The sequence below is a fragment of the Dermacentor silvarum genome, chromosome 4 (assembly GCF_013339745.2).
Source record: "Dermacentor silvarum isolate Dsil-2018 chromosome 4, BIME_Dsil_1.4, whole genome shotgun sequence".
In the NCBI taxonomy this organism is placed as follows: Eukaryota; Metazoa; Arthropoda; class Arachnida; order Ixodida; family Ixodidae; genus Dermacentor; species Dermacentor silvarum.
This window is the reverse complement of record NC_051157.2, coordinates 31,530,002-31,549,908: the sequence shown is the minus strand read 5'-3', so window position 1 is coordinate 31,549,908 and position 19,907 is coordinate 31,530,002. Positions and strand designations below refer to the sequence as shown.

Sequence of the window (19,907 nt, the reverse complement as noted above, 5' to 3'; positions counted from 1 at the left end):
AACGTTCATACAATTATAAATATATCTTATGATGCAATTAGTGATGACCTGATCTATATGTTATAAAGATTATTATGAAGATTAGCACATACCCTGCTGTGGCCCATATCCAGTGACACAAGATGGCGTCAGAGAGGTTCATTTAATAGTGGCACATACAGATTTACCCAAGTTGGCGTGAAAAGAAAAACGGTCAGCTCTGGACATAGATGGGTACCAGACAGTGCGCGAATTATCCGAAGAATGCTAACTGCATTAACAAACTGACAATACGAAGCACATGTGTTTACATATGCAACGTTTCACCTTCTGTGGGTGCCTGAACTCATGTACAGAACCTTGCGATGCTGACGATAGACTGTTTTGTGTTACTTTTGTGACGCATTTGTTTGCAAATTTTTAAACATTTTAGGTGCCACCTGAAGGCGTTGACCTCTCCTATTACATCATGTAAAAAAGCAATAATACCGAAGTGACTCGTCCCCAGAGTAGTGCGAACGACGCGGCTTTGTGGCCGGGTCGGCGAAGGCTCGTCATGAAACCGAAACGTCCACTGCAGCGGGCGACGCGTTTAGCGGTGGACGTTTAGCGGTGGACGCGCACGACACTGCATTCGCGAGTGTCGTGCGCTGTTACACCATGAAGACGATAGATGCGCTCCCATTGCCGAAGCGGCCCGAAGACGCCGTGCCACAGAAACACACGAGCGATTAACGTGTGTTCGGAAGTGCTAAGAGTGGCGAATCGTAAGGACGTAGAAAACGAGGTGGCTGAAGAACGCGCGCCACGACTTAATGGGTGTGCTGCGCAGCAAATTAAACATTGCGTATGCTTCACGAGATGTCTTTGTACTGGGGGCGCTTCCTGTGGCATTTGAGTGGCTGACAGTCACTGCAATCGGCGCCTATAGGAATGAACCAGACGGAGTAGACTTAACAGTGACAAGGGCCAAGACAAACAACAGATTAAAACGCAAAGGAGTCGCATATAGAGACACCAAGAGGGACATTATCTATTCTTTCGAATATATCTCGCTTGAATGTAGCCTAAAGACCCTCCAAAATTTTGTTCGATTTAAAGATGAACATAGAAACAGTCGTAGCAGTAAAGTAGGTCTCGGCCTCAGAATAAAAAATTTAATCTTACCATAAGCAACTGAAACAACAAACGTTTGCTAAGCTTGCACCTCGTCGTTGCACTTTCACCGAAATTAATGACCACACCTGTAATCATTCAACGGTCGGTCGACGAAGGCCCGGCCCACTGTGTGCGCTACAGGTGATGTTACCACGGGAATCATATCTGCACCTTACACTACGTAAAACACACGCTCCACGAGTGATCTAAATTTGGGTATGATGTCATGATATTGCCAAATTACCTCGTGGGGAAGGTAAATTAAGAATTTCATACACGCCGATTGATATAACCAAAAGTGAGATGAGACAATGAGAACAAAGAAATAATTGTGATTTGAGGTAGCGCGCTATTTGCGATCTCATGGGATGAGGATAACGTACATGCAAAATGGTGTGGAGAGCTATGTGCGTACCACCATATTCTTATTTGTCTGGAAATTTTGCCGTGATAATCCGGGTCCGCTGTGACTATTAGGCTTAGATAAACGCGCTCTTGCGCAGCTTCTATAGGCTAAAACCCAAATAAGCGCAAGCTCCTGTCCTTTCGCCAGGCTACTGAACTTCGCTTAACGGTTAAAGTACGCAATCACTTGTTGCAAATGATCTCCAGCGTTGCTGACCAGTGAGTGTTCTCCACAAAATTATAGTGGACGTTAATCTTATGGAGTGCCAATTAGTGACGTTACCTGTTTTGTGTTCTCGACATTGTGCTTTTATTTTAACAGGCTGATGTCGCGGACGTGTTGTCCTTATACATGAGTAGATGGAATAACTTTTGTAAATTCTTTTACTCCTGTGTGATGGGTGACTGTCCTATAATTATTGTGATTTTGGTGCTGGTGCCCGTAGAGACACTTTTTGTGTGCTGGAGTTCGTATGTGTTAAGTGATTTTTGCATTTTCTTCTTCTTCCTTTTTTTTACTGTTGCTTTAGTAAGGAATTTGGGATTTTGGGATAACAGGCTTTAACGTAGCCTACCTTTTCATCCTTCTACATCTAGTGAGTGAATAAACTTTATTACGGAGACCAAACTGTTAATTACCGAAGGTGGGTGGCCACGCAATTCCAGGTAGTTGTGGCCCTGAGCTGGTAGCCTAGGCCTGTTTACCATCCGTAACTATAGTCCTCAGGTCTTGGGCTTATCAGCTGGACCTCCCACTAGTCTTCTGTTGTTGCTTGGATTGGCATTGTCTGCGGGTTGTTTTTGCATTCCCAGGCCATGTGTTAAAGGGTGCTTGGCGTACTGAAAAATCGGCAGCCTCTTGTTAAGGGGTACATTGCATGTAGTAGAGCACTGTGGAGGTAACTGCCCATCTGAAGTCGGCATACACATACATCTAGAGTAAAAAAAGTGGACAACGTCATCTGCAAACCGAAGTTTTCTGCGATGATCTCACGTTGATACTTACCCTTAGACCTTCTCTATCAGCAATCCTGAATACATATTGAATGCCTTCAGTAAATACAATTGGAAAGATCGGCACCATTTTTATCTATACATTTCTGTTTTTCCTCTGAAGAACTATGGGAGCTAAGTCATCTGCTATAAATACAGTAAGAACCGGCACATCGTGCGAACTGAAGTCTAAGGGTAGAAGCGACGTTGATGCAGACGTAAAAAAAAAAAAAAAGCAATTCCGAGCCCACATTATGCTACCAAGAAATAGTTACCTGAAAAACCTTTATCTGCGCCACGCTCACAGCTGACAGCGACACTGCCATAATAAAGCGTCCTGGCCTGTAAGTGATGTCACTGTTTATCAATTCTGGCGGTGAAACGGGTGAGACGGCGTTAAAGACCACCTTCGCCTGAAATCTGTAACGCCTGAAAATTAATCTCTGTGCGGAATGTAACAGAAGATATTGCTTCGTTCTAAAATCTGGAAGAAGAGTTCGTACGATGTCTTTATTTTGTTTTTCTATCAACGTGTGATTTCTTCCACCATTCCTAAGGACGCCCCACGTTTTGTTCCAGAAGCTGACGCATGGGCGCGGGCTGAGCGGTTGCCGGAGTGGAGTCCCGACCGCGAACGGAGTGCGGCGGCGGCTGCGGCGGCGAGACAAGTATCCTGGTTCGGACAAAGTGAGTATCTTTTTGTCAAAAATCTTCAGTCAAACTGTCTACTGGATTACTTGGCAGAGGGGCAACGCGTATGGGTACTGCTCGGACAGGACTTATACCTACTTGCTGCTGCTCTATTTGCTTCATACTTACGGTGAAAAAGACGCGAAACTATGAGAAAAAACGACCAGGACAGGAAAGAACGTCACTCGCAACTAACCTTATTCAGAGTATAAAGTACACTTTTTTAAGGAAGGTGCCAGCGTGCGCAAACACAATTGAGCGCCGAAAACGCACCAGAAAGCAATGAAAAATGGAACTGCCAAAATGCATGCTTATTTCACCACATACGTAGAGGTGAGGAATTGATATTCAATGATGCGCAGGGTAACAGAAAGTGTACCTGTTTGGGTACCTGTGTTAAAGACTGTACCTGACTACATTTAATAAAGGTAGTTGCGAATGACGCTCTTTCCTGTCTCGTTGTTTCTTCACATAGTCTCGCGTTTTTTTTCCACCGTAAGGAATGTCTGCTGCGATTGTCTATACTTAGGTGGTTATCTATCTTGCGCTACCGCCATTTTGCAGTTGCCACCACTTGTAAAAAGCGATTAATGGTTGAGGGATCACCACGCTTGAAGGAACACTAAAGCGGAATGTTGTTATGCTATATTAGTGAATTACGCTTCTTTAATTCGACATAAAACGGCCACTTTTACCGTGAGAGGGCAGTTGGTACGCGAGAAAAGAGGGCAAGAAGGAGAGACGGGTGACGACGCCACTCAAGTTCTCGCAGTAGCTCAATGTAAGGTCATTGATTTGGCGGCAGCGTATACGCTGGTCTAGTTAACTACTCGTCACTAAAGAACTACATTACATTCTAGAATAATGAACCGAAGATTAACCTATAGCGAGTTGCTTTAGAAAACTTTTTTTTCCTTTTCCTTCTTGCGTCAGGACAGCCGCCGAAAATGCGGAAATTTACTTTGACATACCTGACGTCACGCCGACGTATACGCGCTACTGTTTCGGAGAAAAAAAAGATATGTCGTGGCACTCATGGTTTTCCCAATATTATTCAACCTTTTCCTGACAAATGAACGAACATCATGCTATTGATATGATTCAGCAAGAGATAAATAATGTTCTACAAGTATAATCTAATTTAGCGGTGCGCCAGCATCTCATAAATATCAACTATTAAAAAGTGGTATTATTCATTTTATCTTCCGTATGATGAAATCTTATTTTTTTCGGCTTGAAATAAACAGTGGCACAGCTTGCCGCCTCCTCTAACCAGCAGCTCCTCGCTGGACAAGTTTTTGCCATTACTTCAATGTTATACTTACCGGCGTCACGTTCCCGTAGAATACATGGCTTAATGTGATATTGTAAATACCTTCTGTGTTAGTGCATTTTGCACGTGTGTATGTGGTGTGAGTGCGTATGTGTGTGTGCTTTGCGGTTTTTTTTTTCTTTTGTGTGTGTGGCCTTTCTGTCATCTCTCACCATCTCCCGTGGAGTAGCATGGTAAACCTATTGCTAGGATCCCCTCTCCAAATATCATTAAACTTTCTCTCTTCTTCCATGTTACGCATCTATGTTAAAAAGGAGGTCTTTTTTTTTCGGCAACAAAGAGAGAACGCACATGGCACCATAACGACGGACACAGCGTAGATTAAGTAGTTCGTGTTTCTCCTATAGCCGCCATAAGATCGCAGCGCCGAGAAAGGAGTGGACACTCCCCAATTATCCCCGTCCGCCGCGGTCGACACCGTGCCACATCTTCGTTACCTGAGCGTGTCGCAGTGAGATACAGAGCAGAAGATCCAGGTCGACGCGGTGTGGTCGTTATGACAATGCGACCCGCAGATGGCACGGCGTCGCTGATTCGATTAGGCTGGTGTACAGCGGGCCGTTCTCTGCTGAGTGAGAGAGAGAGAGAGAGCATTTGGAATGGACACCATCTTTTTTTTGGTTAGCGGAATGTAGGTGACGTCCTCATGTGATTAGCGCAATTAGTGCGAGCGAAAAAGATTTCGTCCCTGCATATTCGCGTGCAGGAGAAGGTGCGCGAACGAGAAGTTGCGGCACGGAGTGCTCCCATGCCAAAAGCGGAGAATAGTGTTATTAGGGCCGACAGGAAATGCAAATTTTCTTTACGGTCCAACTTCCGTGTTCTTCTCAGTTGCCTACCGTCGTATTCGACATCTCTCTTCCGTTTATGTGGGAGTTTACTGACTCCGAGCTCCGTTTTCTCGAAGCTCTACGAAACATTTTCATGAACTTTCTGAATACGGCAGTACGATAATGCATGAGGTATTTTTTAGGCTTAATGTCTAATAGTTCTTGCAGCTTGCTGTAGCTAGTTTGGAACTGAGTGAATGCCATTCAGAAGGGAAGATAATCTACAATTTGTTGTAAATAATAAATAAACTACAGAAATTTTTAACTGTTTCATTTGATTTTGTTGTCACCTACCTCTTTGTTATACAGTAGGTGTTTCAACGTAAACGGTCGTAAAAACTGGGGCCAGAGAACCAGAATGGTTTTTTGAAAGGTCATAAATTGAGCAGAGGAAATTAAACAAGAAAAGCACATTATTGGTGTTCATCGGGCTTAACTTGGTGCGTAGATCGTTAACAGCGCGATGAATTTATTGTTATTTTTGTTACTTTTTTATTAGTTTAGGATTTTTTAATACAATTGAGGGGAATATTTTCGCACACGTACTCTCAAAAACTACAAGTCGGACCCTCCCGGTGCAGGCACCTATAGAAAGAGATATAAGATATAGATGATATAAGGGAAATGCAGAAAGATTAACTAGGCTGAGCTTCATCGGCGGCCCTGCACTGGCTATTCCTATTAGTCAATTGGCACGTGAAGTCTTTGCGAATGTGTTCTGCTAATGCTCATTCCATAACACCCCCTTCTTTTAACGACGCTTAAAACATACAAGATGCGAAACCTCGTTTATTTTTTATCCCCGAACCTCCTTTTCTTCTTTTTTTTTTCACCACCCCGATTTCTGGCATTTTCAAATGTTTGCGTATGTTTGGATTGTTTTTCTTTCTTTCCTTATGCCGGCACGCTAATTCTAAAAGGAGGGAGGTGGCTATAAGAAATGCTTTCTTTGCACAGCTCTAGCCACATACATCCAGTGCAATAGCATGATATCTCAGCCCTAAAAGCAAGTGTGTTCTAAATTCTCTTTACCTGAGCTGTTTGAAAGAAGTTTATAGAGTAACATGGGACGTTTCGGCGATAAAACAAAGGTTAAACACTCTGCCATTCCAAGGGTGACTTACGTTTCGCATCGTTAGCCATAGTGTATTCAAAAACTCCCTAAACCTCCTATAAACAGGTACTTATGCGTTTCTTATAGTTATATACGCAATTCAGCTAAATGTCTAAAGTGCATTTCACTAGCACAATCTTTTGTAAAGGTATGAAGAATGTTTATTTTCAGCAACACTGCTTTTAATTCTACAACTTTGACACGCTTTCATTCTGTCCAACTGCGCTCTGTTTACTTGCACACACACACAAAAAAACACGCACTCATGCACACACAACGTATGTGCACGCAAAACGCACATACGCAAAATAAATGTCAAGCCACAGCACCATACATATCATTCCGCCTTGCACTCCCTTTAAACAAAGAGTCCGACGGACAAGAATAATACGAGTGCCACCGTTTATAACCATTCCTGCGAGGCCTTTAGAAATTGCGAAAGCGCCTCGGATCCGCGAATGCCACAATGCAAAAACAACATCAGCAGCAGATTCACCAGTGGGATGCTTGAACAATGGGGGCGCTTCAGAACGGACCGTGCTCGTAGCGTGACGGTCACGCCTCCGTGGACAGCGGGTCTCGTATTTGTCTTCTCAATAGTGACCGCACTCGTGCGCAAGAAATACTTTTTCAAGATGGCGGAGTGACAAAGTAACCTCGAGCTCTCTATCGCTTTCTTGCTGCCTGATACGCGCTCTGGATACCGCACGGCACACGAGTTTCTTTATGGCAAGAAATAACGTTAGGCGAATTTGATTCTTCGGCTTGTGCTCTTGGTGAGTTGAGTCAGAAAAAAAATATCCTGTCGTACGCCCTCTCCTTCGCACTTCTTGCGGAAGTTTACGTATACATTAGGTTCCGAGAAGGTGGTTATTTCGACATACGTAGAGATTTAGGAAACAACACTACGCCGCATTCGCACAGTATTCAATTGAGCACAATATGTCACTGTATAAGTGACAGGCAATGTTTGAGGCCATGGCGGAACTTCCGGTTTAAGGCAACCTGAGAAGAGCTAACGTAGTAATGGCGAAATATGCGCCAGACGCTCGGTACTTTGTCTTCATCTTTGGGAAATGTGCCTCTAAGTTTAATCTACTTTAACGGCATATCACACTCATGTATCGAAACTTGCGTCGCATGTGAAGAGTATAAACATCCTTGCGAATTTATGCTGCACTCACTGTGATCTTTCTGGCCAGATTGCGACTATCTATTCTCAAGAACACAACGAACATACTCTAAAGATCTAGAACAAAACGTAGGGTTCACAGGAAAGCTCATGTATTTGTGACGTAGAAATGAGCAACAGCAGGAAGTGCCTCTAATCATGAAGGATAGATCTAGGCATTTGACAATTCATCTTGAAGAGTGCTTTGTCTTTCATCTCAAGCACAACAACACTCTCATAACCATATATTACCGCCAGCTCTAGCAGAATCAACATGACAAAGCTTGTTTTTCGAGTGAGTACCACGGGAAGCATGGTACCGGTATCGCCAAACACGCTTCCTTGATGTAGTGCGGATGAAAATAAAGTATTCAATGACAATATCAATTTAATTCAATAGTCTGGCAAGATAAAGAGAACTCACTCTGCGGCTGCTTTCACCTGTAACTCGGTTTCGAACATTCGCCTGAAGCACCGAGACACCAAGCTTAACGTAAACTCCGTGTGCACGCTGATGAACCTGAGAACAAAATTCTTACTCTTGCGGTGCACTGAAGATTGAGGACGTAACCCTCTTGCAGTCGCCTTTAAACTAATAATGTTACAAAATCTTGGGACTGCGAATCTTGGGACAGGAAGAATTTGTTATAACAACACTGTAGGAAGATTTAGCTAGATCAACAGGCGTTCATGTTTCAGCTCGTAGGCCTGCCGAGTTCCACCTATGGAATTTATAGAACTTATCTACCACTAATGCCTGATGTTGTTTTGCGACGATCAATCAATCAATCAATCAATCAATCAATCAAGCGAGCAATCTTTATGTAACACGTTTGTCAAGCTACATATGCTAATTCCTTCCCTGCATAACATGAAACTTCATTATAAACCAAGCTTCTATAGCCGATTGTCATTTTCTCCAACTGCCCTCCATTATTTATTCATTTTATTTTATTTTCAATACTGCCAGTCTCGAACGAGACCATAGCAGGTGGGCATTCATACACTTCCAGCTGTATAACAAGTAGAATAGCAATGAACAGCCTAACGGTGGCCAAGAAAACAAAGCGAAAGGAAAAATGTACAACAGAAAGGTACCATACGTTTCAGTTAACATGCAGATCCGTTAAAATTCAGAAAACAACGTAATCAGTTTATTGAGTTGATAACAGAAATGACAGCACTAAATGTATTCAAGGTTCGCCAATATCGGTTTACGCTTCATCCAGTAGGTTACAGAAAGTTGAAAAGCATACTGTGTTAGTTATTGTTGGGTCCAGTTTATTCCATGCTTTCACTGCAAGCGCAAAAAGCGAGTACTGAAAAGTGAGAACGAGTACTCTTTAGTGTGTACGAGTGTTTGTGGCGTGATAGGTGAGATTTGGAAAATCATAAATACTTAGAAGAGTCTATTTTCAGCTGGTTATGGAGTACCTGGTGTAGGAATTTCAAGTGCGCTAGTTTTGCTCTGGCAAATAGAGTTGGAAGGCCCACTCGAACTAACAAGTTAGTGGGCGAGTCGTTACGGGTGTATTTGTTGTAGATGAATCTGATGGCTTTCTTTTTGGACCCTTTCTAGTTTATTTATGTTAGACATTGTGTGCGGAAACCAAACAACATTGGCATATTCTAGAATTGGGCGCACGAACGTGATGTAGGCTAGCAACCTGGTATGCCACGGTGTGTATCGCAAGCGACGTCGAAGATAAAATAGCTTCCGAAGGGCAGTAGAGGTGACGATATTGATGTGTGAATCCCAATGAAGGTTTCATGTTAGAGTGACACCTAAATATTTGTGCTGGTTTACTTTAGTAAGAATACTGCCATCAAGAACGTATCTAAACGTTAGAGGGATTCTTTTTTGCTGTAATTGTCATGCAGACTATTTTTTATCGTCATTTGCCACGTGCTACACCATTCAGCAATTTTTTTAGTGAACTATTCAGAATATCGTGGTCTTCCGGGCTGTTAATTTTTTTGTGTATGACGCAGTCGTCTGCAAAAAGTTTAATATTACACTCTACGTAGCAAATGATGTCGTTAATGAAATTGAGGAATAACAGAGGTCCTAAGACTGATGATCCCTGGGGGACACCTGAGGTGACGGTGACTGTATTGGATGGTGCTTGGTCGTAAACAGTGTATTGCAATCGTTGGGATACAAAGCTTTTGATCCATGCTGTAATTGGTCCCTCTCCAATAATGGTCCTTAGTTTCTTAATTAACTTGGCGTGGGATACACAGTCGAATGCTTTGGTGAAATCTAAGAGAATAATATCTGTTTGGCCACGATTGTTAATAGTTAGCGCGAGATCGTGTACTACCCCGGCTAACTGGGGGATGGTTGACAAGCCACTTCAGGAAACCGTGTTGGTGAGGTGTAAAAATGTGTTCGCTTTCTAAAAAGGAGGTTAAGTGTTTCAATACGATGTGTTCCACGATTTTGCAACATGTACTAATTATTCTCCAACTGAGGCTCCAGTCTCACTAATTTATATCAGAGTTAGCACGCATAATAGTTCAGCGTAGGAGCAACGATATCTTAAACCTGTTTAAAAACGTCGCCCTTTAGCGGCATAAAATAAGACAGAGCGTCATTTCAAGCGTACCTGAAACATTTATGCTGCTCGCCCTACTCGGTCTATCGATCCCTCGAAATCTCGGGCATTGTTCTGGATGTATGGTAGGCACTTCCGGGCGCAGATAAAATGCGTAGTATGAAATTTCAATATGGAGACGCAGGGAAGGATATTTCTGTTCCTTTATTCAAAAGCGTGTCTAACACCAAAGCCCTTCATGACGCGTACGCTACGCACATGTCTCTCTCGTTTTCCTCCCCCTTTTTCTTGACAACTGACATTGACATGCATAGCGACAAATTGTGCGCAGGTTGGTACGTGAAGAAAAAAAATCGCTTTGAGAGAAAGATAAAAAAAACTTCGAAGAAAAAGCTGGGATCGCGCGCAGAAAGGAGATGAGAGAGAAAGAAAAAAAAATCAACCAGCGAAGCAAGGTGGGAGAGCATCTTCGACCGCCTCAACGGCGGTTCGCGGTGAGGGCTTCCAGGGAGCAGGCGGTCGCTATCGTTGGGGCGGTCGATAGCGGGACCTGCAGTGGAGGCGTCAAGTGCACGAACCATCGGGGTCGGAAACGCATCGCCTTTCTGCTTATAGCACGCTGTTACTGGCATTGTTGCAAGAACGTTGATGCAATCCGCTTGAGCAAGTTTCAGTGAGTGTTGACTCGAGCAGGTTAATGGTGATCCGCGTTTGAGACAAGGACTGTAGAAAACAGACGACAGAAGAACTTGCAAATGAACTGTGTTGCTTACCATCCATGTTGTGAAGAGTACAAGAAGCAAGGAATTTTCTTTTCCCATTTCCATACGTTTAAGGCCAATATGGCGTTCACGAAAAGAGCAGACATAATGCAAGTCCACATGCGCTAGCACGTACAGCAGACGGATGCCAGAGGAATAGTAAAGTAAAAGCTTCTAACGCACAGAATGAAGCAATACAAACACAAGCAAATGTTAGAAATATATAAATCATACAAGCCAAGTCATATATAAACCAAGAAATGGAAGCTCCCGAAGCGCTGACACGTGACTGACTGACTGAATGAATGAATGAATGAATGAATGAATGAATGAATGAATTTGGTGAACACTGCATGTGGCCAGACAGGGAAAAGGAAGTTGGGGGAGAGAGAGAGAAAAGTCATAAGGGAAAGGCAGGGAGGTTAACCAGGCTGAGCCCGGTAGGCTACCCTGCACTGGGGAAGGGGCAAAAGGGATTGAAAGAGGAAGTTGGGCTTGGCAATAAGAGAGTAGGGTCAGAACTGCGCATCTGACAGCAAGAATACGACTATGTTCATTCTGGACGAACTTCTGGAGCGCCAGGGCCACCTTCGGGGTTTGGCTGGTTCCGAAGGTGATGCAGTCCTCGTAGGATTTACAGAGCATCCTCCTCAGACTCGCGCTGCTCAACGAAGACTGTAAATTCCCTGAAAAGGTGACTGAAGGACTGGTTTGACGTTTCCGTCACCAGTATATCCTTTACGATTCGTACGGTGAACAGCGCGAGGAAAATGAATGCAGCTGATACAAGCGTACGTACTGCAAAAGCTGACGATTACATTTTACCCGAAGAGCTACTCTCTCACATTCCCCTTTGTGCAGCTTTTGCAATGCCACATAAGCGATAGAACATTTTTCGAGTGCCGGTGATTTTCCTTATGGAGCCAGCGCTTACCTGGCGCTGTCCTCCAGTCAAAAGATATATCCACATTTCCGCGTGCTATTATCTCATTTGCTGCGTCGGTTGGGGGGTATCCGTAAAAAAAAAAAAACCTAATCTTTTGGTGTTATTCAATACGTCATTGAAGCCAGTCTGTTAGAAAATTAATGCTTTCTTCCTGTTGGGTCCCTGTAAAACGTAATATTTCTTTTTATTTTTAATTTTATCGATGCTATCTGACTCGCACGTTCATAAATTTGTAAAATGCACGTTATACCAAACTTGTATTGTAAGGTTACATAGGTTTTCCACCTCAAGTTATTTTCTAAAACAATTTTACGAACTGCTAACATACAAAAACAATTTTTCTAATTTATACAAAGATATGTGAGTTGGCAGAATTGGATGAATAGTTCTATTCCGGCTGTTTTATTTGTCCTGTTGCTTACTACGATACCTCTGGGCTGTTTTATCTTTCCTATTCGTATTGTTGCTCTTTTTCAAGTGGTTCTTCTTAGTTAAAAATTATATTGCAATACATGGTTACTTTTTTGCTACTTTGTTTCATCTTCCTTTTATTATAACAGCATTGGCTATTCAGAAATTCTGTAATAAGCAAAAGTGGCTTCGGGAGGTCTAAGTACATAGAATGTAATCGATAAAAGCAAAAGTAATTTAATATGCAACTCTTTTTCTTTTTTTTTTTTCGTACATTGTGTCAGGCGTTGGAGCTTTTTGCTGCTAATATATCAAGTTACGTACGTTCAAAAGAACAACATTTCAAAAGCTGAACAAGCTTTCTGGACACGATTACGCTACAACAATACAACGTCACATCGCATATACGTTTGATGGCATTCTCGACACAGAAAAAGAAATACTGACGGGCTAACGCAAGCCTTGCAAGAGGACGTTACGTTTCATATTAAGCCGGTGTCCCACTAGCTCGATTTATTTAGTCATTTAACCATATTGTTCTCAACAATATAGTCATACTTACACATCCAACCAAGCATAGCACGACTGTGTCTCGCCCGCGGTTCCAGGGACAAAACTGCTACGGTTAGGGCAAGTAGCCGTCTGACAATCTGGCCGAGTGTTCCATCCACAGTATGACGAAGTGGAAGGTTTTCTTTCTTTCTTCTTTCGTCCGCCCGATCCATTCCTGTGCGTACATAGCCCTGCTCTGTTTCCTAAGCTCGCGGGGAATACACCACGCACTTGGGCGAGAAGGCGGAGACCGGAGGAGGAGATGTAGCGCTCCTCGCGCACCCGGTCTACTCGCCCACAGCAGCGCCTATCCCCCTCGGACGTAGTCAGCATAGCAGAAGCAGCAGCGGCATCAGCCCCAAGCACTGCCACCACGACATACGAGGCCGTGCATCGCGTCGACTGGCGTGCTTGGCTAGCGCAAGCACATACACACACGCGCAGACGCTCGTCTCCAAGCTCGTGCCGAGCGGCAGAGTGTGCTGCTTGCTTGCTTGCTTGCTTGCTGGCCTGCCGAAGCCGCAGAGCAGCAACAGAGGCTGTGGTGGTAGAGGAGGAGAACGAGTAGAAGGGCAGTCGGGAACGCCACGCATTCTCTTTCTCTCTCTCTCCTCCCTGCCTTTCCGCTGTCCCCTCTTTCCTCGTGATGGCGCGTATGACTAAGAGCAGAGAACTCGGGCGCCGAGAGATCTCGGAGCCCTAACCTGATTAGGACCCTTTTCATCTTCCACGGAGTGCCCCGTTGTTTTCCATCGCTCCTTCCCTATCCACGGCAGCGGCGGCGCAGACACGGGCCCGCCGCCGCCGAGCGATGAGCCTGGGGTCTGTCGCACCCCACTGCGCATGCGCAGCTGTGCCTCGCCTCTCCTCACTTCCTCCTCCTCGCCAGACCACACACACACACAGACTCTCTCTCTGTCTCTTTCATCTCGTCTTTCCTCGCGTCCCGTCTTTCGTCCCTCCCTGTACTCCCTATCCTAGAGGCGTCTTCTCTCAATCCTCGCAACACCACCACCCGCTCCTCGCAGCCGCCGATGCCGAACAAGCCTTTGTTCTGCGGGCTCCGAAAACACACGCGCCGTAGCAGCTAGCTTTGCGGCGGCGGCGGCGCATTGTTCTCTTCCAGCCATCGTCATCGCGCATCTATGGCGAGCTTTGCAATCTCTCTTCCTTTCAACGCAGCGCGCCGTTTGCGGCCGCCGCTGTTGTGTTGCTGCTGGCCAGCGAAACCTCTCTCGACAGAGGGCTCTTTTATTCTTTTTCTTCTCTTGGCCGCTGATGTGGGCTAGCCAAGGCGTGATCAGCCGTCGATGAAAGCAGTGCGCCTCTCTGTGCGATCATTTAGGAGCGCAACGGTATTTATTTATTGGTTAGTCGAATGAATGTACTGGCTTATTTCTTTCCTTAGCATTGTTTATGGTTTCGTCAGTAGGAAGTACAAATGAGAAAGAAGACGCGAAATTCCTTGCGACACGTTCTCAATTACACGCTACTGTTTTCTTCACAGTTTTACCTTTTCTAGTTCGTTTTCCGGAATTCATTTTCTGTGACAACCACCTGCCGTTTCTAGCCCCCCCCCCCCCCCCCCTTACACGGGTACTTGCTATGTTTTGAAGGATCATCATCATGATCATTATCAACAACAACAACGTTCTCGCGTTTCCGCGGTGCTTTTATGCACGTGTACGTTTAGTCAATTTTTATATCTGGCAGACCTACTGATTGCTTGTCGCTGTTCATGCAGTTTTCCAAGCGTTCGTTGGTATATACCCTACAGAAGTATGTGTTACCTCGTTTTTCCGAGAGAACGCTTCAGAGCCGTTTATTTTTCTTCCTCACTCTAGTGATGACCAGGAATCAGTGCGCGAAAACATAATTTTGTAGGCTACTACTGTGCGCAACGTACCATTTCGTTTCTTACAACCCCAAGTTCTCGCGCACACGAACATATTTTTTTTTGCACTGCCTTTGTATTCGTTCAAGTTTGATGCCAATGATTTAGAATGAGGCTGGAGATACGTTCTCGTGAACAAGCTATACCAATCGCCAAGTTATGTCAATTATTTTACTTCATAGAATTTCCATTTTGTGCATTGAAACCTAATGTATCCAAAGAAAGAAATTTCGGTGACAAGCTTGCATCAACTTTTCAAAGAATAAAAAATCAGACTGAGTGGCTTATGAAAGATAAGGAATCATGCTATACATAAGCTAAATTTGTCACGTACAATGAAATAAATATAATGAAGGGAAGCGGTAGTTATTACATGTCATTAAAAGATCTAAGAGAATTTACAGAGAAATCATAGGCGAGTACAACTGATATACGAATAAATAAAAACAAGAAGAAAAAAAAACAATTGTGCCTGTTTGCTGCTGTTGCTTGATTTATTTGGGTGTCATCCGAAAAATGTTGGCAACTATTTGGTAACAAGTTTGTAACTTCTCAGCAAACAATACATTTTATACGATTAAGGGATAACAGGGAAATGGGCTTAGGAGCATTTCAGCGAATAAAGGAGTTTTGGTTGGCAGTCAAATTAATATAGAAAAAAAGGAAAGAAATCACAGCAGCAAATTGATTGTTTCTTCCGGCTACAAGCCGTCGCCATTTTAGGACAGCTTTACCCGATAATGGTGTTAGCGTCTCGCGACAACAGATTTACACGCTCGAAAAACAATTGCGCGCGCAGCAAGCCGCACGGCTGAATCTCAATGCGAGTTTGTTTTCGCTAAAGGCGCCATTTCGTCTTTTTAAGTACGCTTAAAAACCCTTCTTTATTTAGTGTTCTTTCTTTTTGTCACGCGCCACGCTTTGGAGACCACGTATCCGTTCAAGCACGCGTTTACAAAACACTGGAAATGGGAAAGCCGCACCAGCTCAGCCGGGGACCGCGACCGCTAATTCTTCACGCGGACGCCGGAGCGCCAGCTATACCGACGTCATCAGTATTCATTCGACCCGACGATGCGAGGCCTCAAAGCTCGCGCAAATAGTTCTCGCACATTTTTCTTTCTTCTTCTCCTCAGGACCTCGCCTTCGCTCTAGTTGTAGTTTGAAACGGGACTCGCATTAATTTTCGGCAATGCCACCGCACCGAAGCGCGGTCGGCGTGCACGCTGACGAATTGGAGGGTGGGTCAAAAACATTTGCATTACACCGCGCGCGCCCGTCACGTGGTGGAAGCGACGCAGACATACAAGTGATGTGTCTTCCGGAAGAGACGAGTTGCGGCCTAATAACGAAATGCATTTCATCTGTTGATGCCTCCGGGAGGAGCGAACGCCGTCCTTCCGCGGAGCAGAGCCGGGCTTGAAGATGCCGGCGTTGTTGTGCCGGTTGGCACCACGCGAAAGAGGGAAGGAAACGGTACTCGCGTTGTCCCCACCGCGAAGACGCCATCGTTCTTAGTTTACGCTGTCGGCAAAGTGGGCGCCGTTACGGTAGAACGCTTCTTGTTTAGAACATCGGGTAACAAAAGAAAGAAAGATAACAAATGCGACGGGGATGGCTGTATAGGCAATCAGGAAAAGGGTTCACAAGCGTGGAAATCACTTCGCCTAAGAGAATCAGATATCCGTTCTTTGGTCGCAAAAACCAAACGACCATTCGCGGAAATAGCCTTTCACATGTACACCAGCGCTGCGATATTTGTAGAGGGATTCAAATTCGTCTTCGTATAGAACGGGTGGTATAGGGCGAGGTCGAAAAACGCCTCCACTGTTGATTGCGACTGCTGAGAGCGCGGGATGCGAAAGTAAAACGTCATTTTCTAATCTTTTCTCTTTCTTTTTTTCCTTTTTTTTTTCTTTTTGAGGAGATGGTACGATGAAATTGTGCTGTAAATCTTACTGTAAAACAACACACGCGTACTGACACAATGCCACTGCGTGTGCGACGCCGTCACTTTTTATGCACTTGATTCAACAGCAAATATATGTTCTAAATTACGCGTTGGTGGATTAAAGTGGATATTATGTTTCTTCTATTTCTCGTGCTGAAACATTCGCCATTGCCGAGCGCAAGGAACGCTGCTTTGCGACTGAATGATCCGCTTGTCGTGATAACTGGCGCTTTTGTTATCTCACCCGCTTTCAGTATTTGTCAATTCCGTTCTTTGAAAATATTGATACGGCTTAGGTACACATCAAGCCTCGCGTGCCAGGAGCCGTGAGAGCACGCATTTTACATTCATTCATTCATTCATTCATTCATTCATTCATTCATTCATTCATTCATTCATTCATTCATTCATTCATTGTGCCATATGGCTACTCAATACCATAATGATGTTAAGCGATGAAGACGACAACGATATTTGTGCGTGTTAATTTTCTGTGTTCTATTATAATGACTGTTTACTGATTCGTCTATGGTTTACTCGTTTTAATTTATTTATCAAAATTATGTATTTCTAAATTTACTCGCTTATCACATATAGAAAATCTGCCCGATTCTTGGCCAATCCCCGTGAATTGGTATGTTTCAAAGAATTTAAGATCATCATCATCATCATCATCATCATCATCATCATCATCATCCATTCGAGCTGCTTTGAAACCTATGCTTTTGTTCTGAGTAGCTTACTGCTTTAGTGCAATATCAGCGGCATTTTTGAAGCACATATGGTCGGGCCGCAACACATCGAAGGCTCAGTAGAGGCGCGTCGACCACTTATAAAATTTACCAGAGCAAACTCTGACGCTGCGATCGTTCAACCATATACCGTTGGATTGATGGTTAGCGCATCGATTTGTCTAATATTTGTTCTTGTGGCTTCAAACGATCTTGTGACGTTATTTGTGTCGCGCTATCTTTCTAAATTTTCATGCAATCGAAGTTTTATATATAGAGAGGAAAGTAATTAGTCTGCGCACATGCGCGATCATTTCGAATGATTGCACTTATAGCGCAAAAATTTTTTTTGGAACATTGTCAATTCGCACAATCGCAAAGCCCTTTGAAGCAAGCAGTACAAATTCAGGCACTGCCCATCATTCACACGCTGGCTGAACTGTCATATTTGCAGGTCCCGTAGACACTATGACCAGAGTTCCTTTTAGAAATTTTTCTAGCGGCCTCTATGGCGCAGGCCACTCCATTCCCGCGGTGATTTCAAGCGCGTTTCAAAAATTATGCCGATCCAACGCGCATTCTGGAACCCATATGAAGCGAAGCTTTCGTGAAGTGGTCAATTGAACGCTATCAAACTTTTCATCTTCTGGAACGTGTTCTACAGCATAGCGATTACGTGCCTACCCGGAAAATCAGGAAGACGCGGAAACCCCCAACACGCGACTCACGGGATTCACGCGACCGCGGTTTAGACCGTCTCCGGGATATGGGCCCACTTTTCGTCACGCCACCTCCGGGATCAGCCCGGTACAATATTGCACTAGTTTAAGAAGTTGGCCCACTTTACTCGGCAAGAAGCCGACTAAGCCGACGCGTCAAACACCGGGAAAGAAGGCATAAAAGGCTACGCTTTACTAAAGAAATAATGTGCTTGAAGGTGTGTATAGGTACTTGTTCCCGTGAGGATATTTAGGTACCGTTTGTTGCTTCTCTGCGTAATCTCGAAGAAAACAAAGGTGGCTACAGGCAACATCTAGGTCGTAGGTGCAGGTTTGACAAGCACACACCTTAGGCCAAACAAAAAAGAAGGCAGACGCAAGACAAGCGGCAACTCCCAACTAAAGTTTATTCGGAACTGGCCGCATACGTACATAAAAAGAAGCAAAAAAGGTGCGCCGACCGCACGACGCGTAAGTGGCAAGGAACATTCCTGGTCGTGTAGAACTGCATACAAACATCCAATCACAGCAGACCTGCAAGTATAAACCAACTAGCCCAGCAACACGTTCTATTTAAGGGGTATACTACAGATAGGGCTATACACATAAGCCGATTCGTTATATACGAGTGCCGTCTTGTGTACGAGTTATTCGGCAAGGCAGCGGCACCGAAGGGCCAGATAGGGGCAGCAAAGTACGCGATGGTCCACCTAGAAAGCTTCGCTTTTAAAATTCTCCAACCGAAGACAGCGTTCCCGTGGTGAGCTCACGCACATCCCGGGTTAGGCTGCGGTTGCCATCGACTGCAGCGGCCCTCGCGGTCTGCGTGCAGCCGCACTCGACGTGTGCCGAACCGTCCGGGCGGAAGACGCGGTCTACACGCTCAATTTGCGACCCCCGCGGACGCCGCTCCCTTATCGCGGTGCTTTCTTTTCGCGCTGGCTGGTCGCAAACTTGGCGCCGAATGCGCTTCGTGCTGTGCCCACATTACAGATCCTTTCGCCATATTTTGATGGGGCGGTCATTGGAGGGGTCGCTTTCGCAACGCCCTCGTCGTGAGCGTTTCTTAAAAGGTCACGTCACGAAGGATGCATGGTTTAGAGATGTATTCGTTGTAATGTAGTAGTTAGTAGTAGTAGTAGTAGTAGTAGTAGTTAGTAAGTAGTAGTAGTAGTAGGTGTAGTGGATGAGGAAGGAGAAAGGCAGAAGGCAAGGAGGTTAACCAGAATAATGTCCGGTTGGCTACCCTACACCGGGGGAATGAGAAAGGGGAACACAAAGATGACAGGGAGAGAGAGGAGGTGTATAGTAATAGTAGTAGTAGTAGTAGTAGTAGTAGTAGTAGTAGTAGTAGTAGTAGTAGTAGTAGTAGTAGTAGTAGTAGTAGTAGTAGTAGTAGTAGCAGTAGAAGACTATTTTTTAAATCACGTGAAGAAAAGGAAAGTCAGGAAGTTACTGCTGACCGCACTATAGCTGTCCAGAGAGAGAGACAGAGAGAGAGATAAATGAGATGCGAAAGGCGGGGAGGTTAACCTTTAGATAGGTATCCAGTTTGCTACCCTGCACTGGGGTAAGGGGAGACAGAAAAACAAATAAAAAATGCTCGCACATAGCTATACATCGGCATATATAGGTTGTCCCTGCTAACGTTAGCCAAGCTGTTCAACGAAAGCAAATTATTTTTTAAAAACATGTAGAAAGACACAATTTT

General features: G+C 44.5%; 1 protein-coding gene across 2 annotated transcripts in view; it reads left to right on the top strand.

Moving 5' to 3' along the window:
• Positions 1-19,907, top strand: part of LOC119449715 (paired mesoderm homeobox protein 2A) — an 80,393-nt gene that overhangs the window by 16,538 nt on the left and 43,948 nt on the right. Inside the window, exon 2 of one of the 2 annotated variants that reach the window (XM_037712953.2) lies at positions 3,118-3,222. In XM_037712953.2, the coding sequence (XP_037568881.1) occupies positions 3,118-3,222 (105 nt within the window). Of the gene's footprint in view, positions 1-3,114; positions 3,223-19,907 lie in introns of both variants that reach the window. The other variant, XM_037712952.2, reaches the window with a different exon arrangement.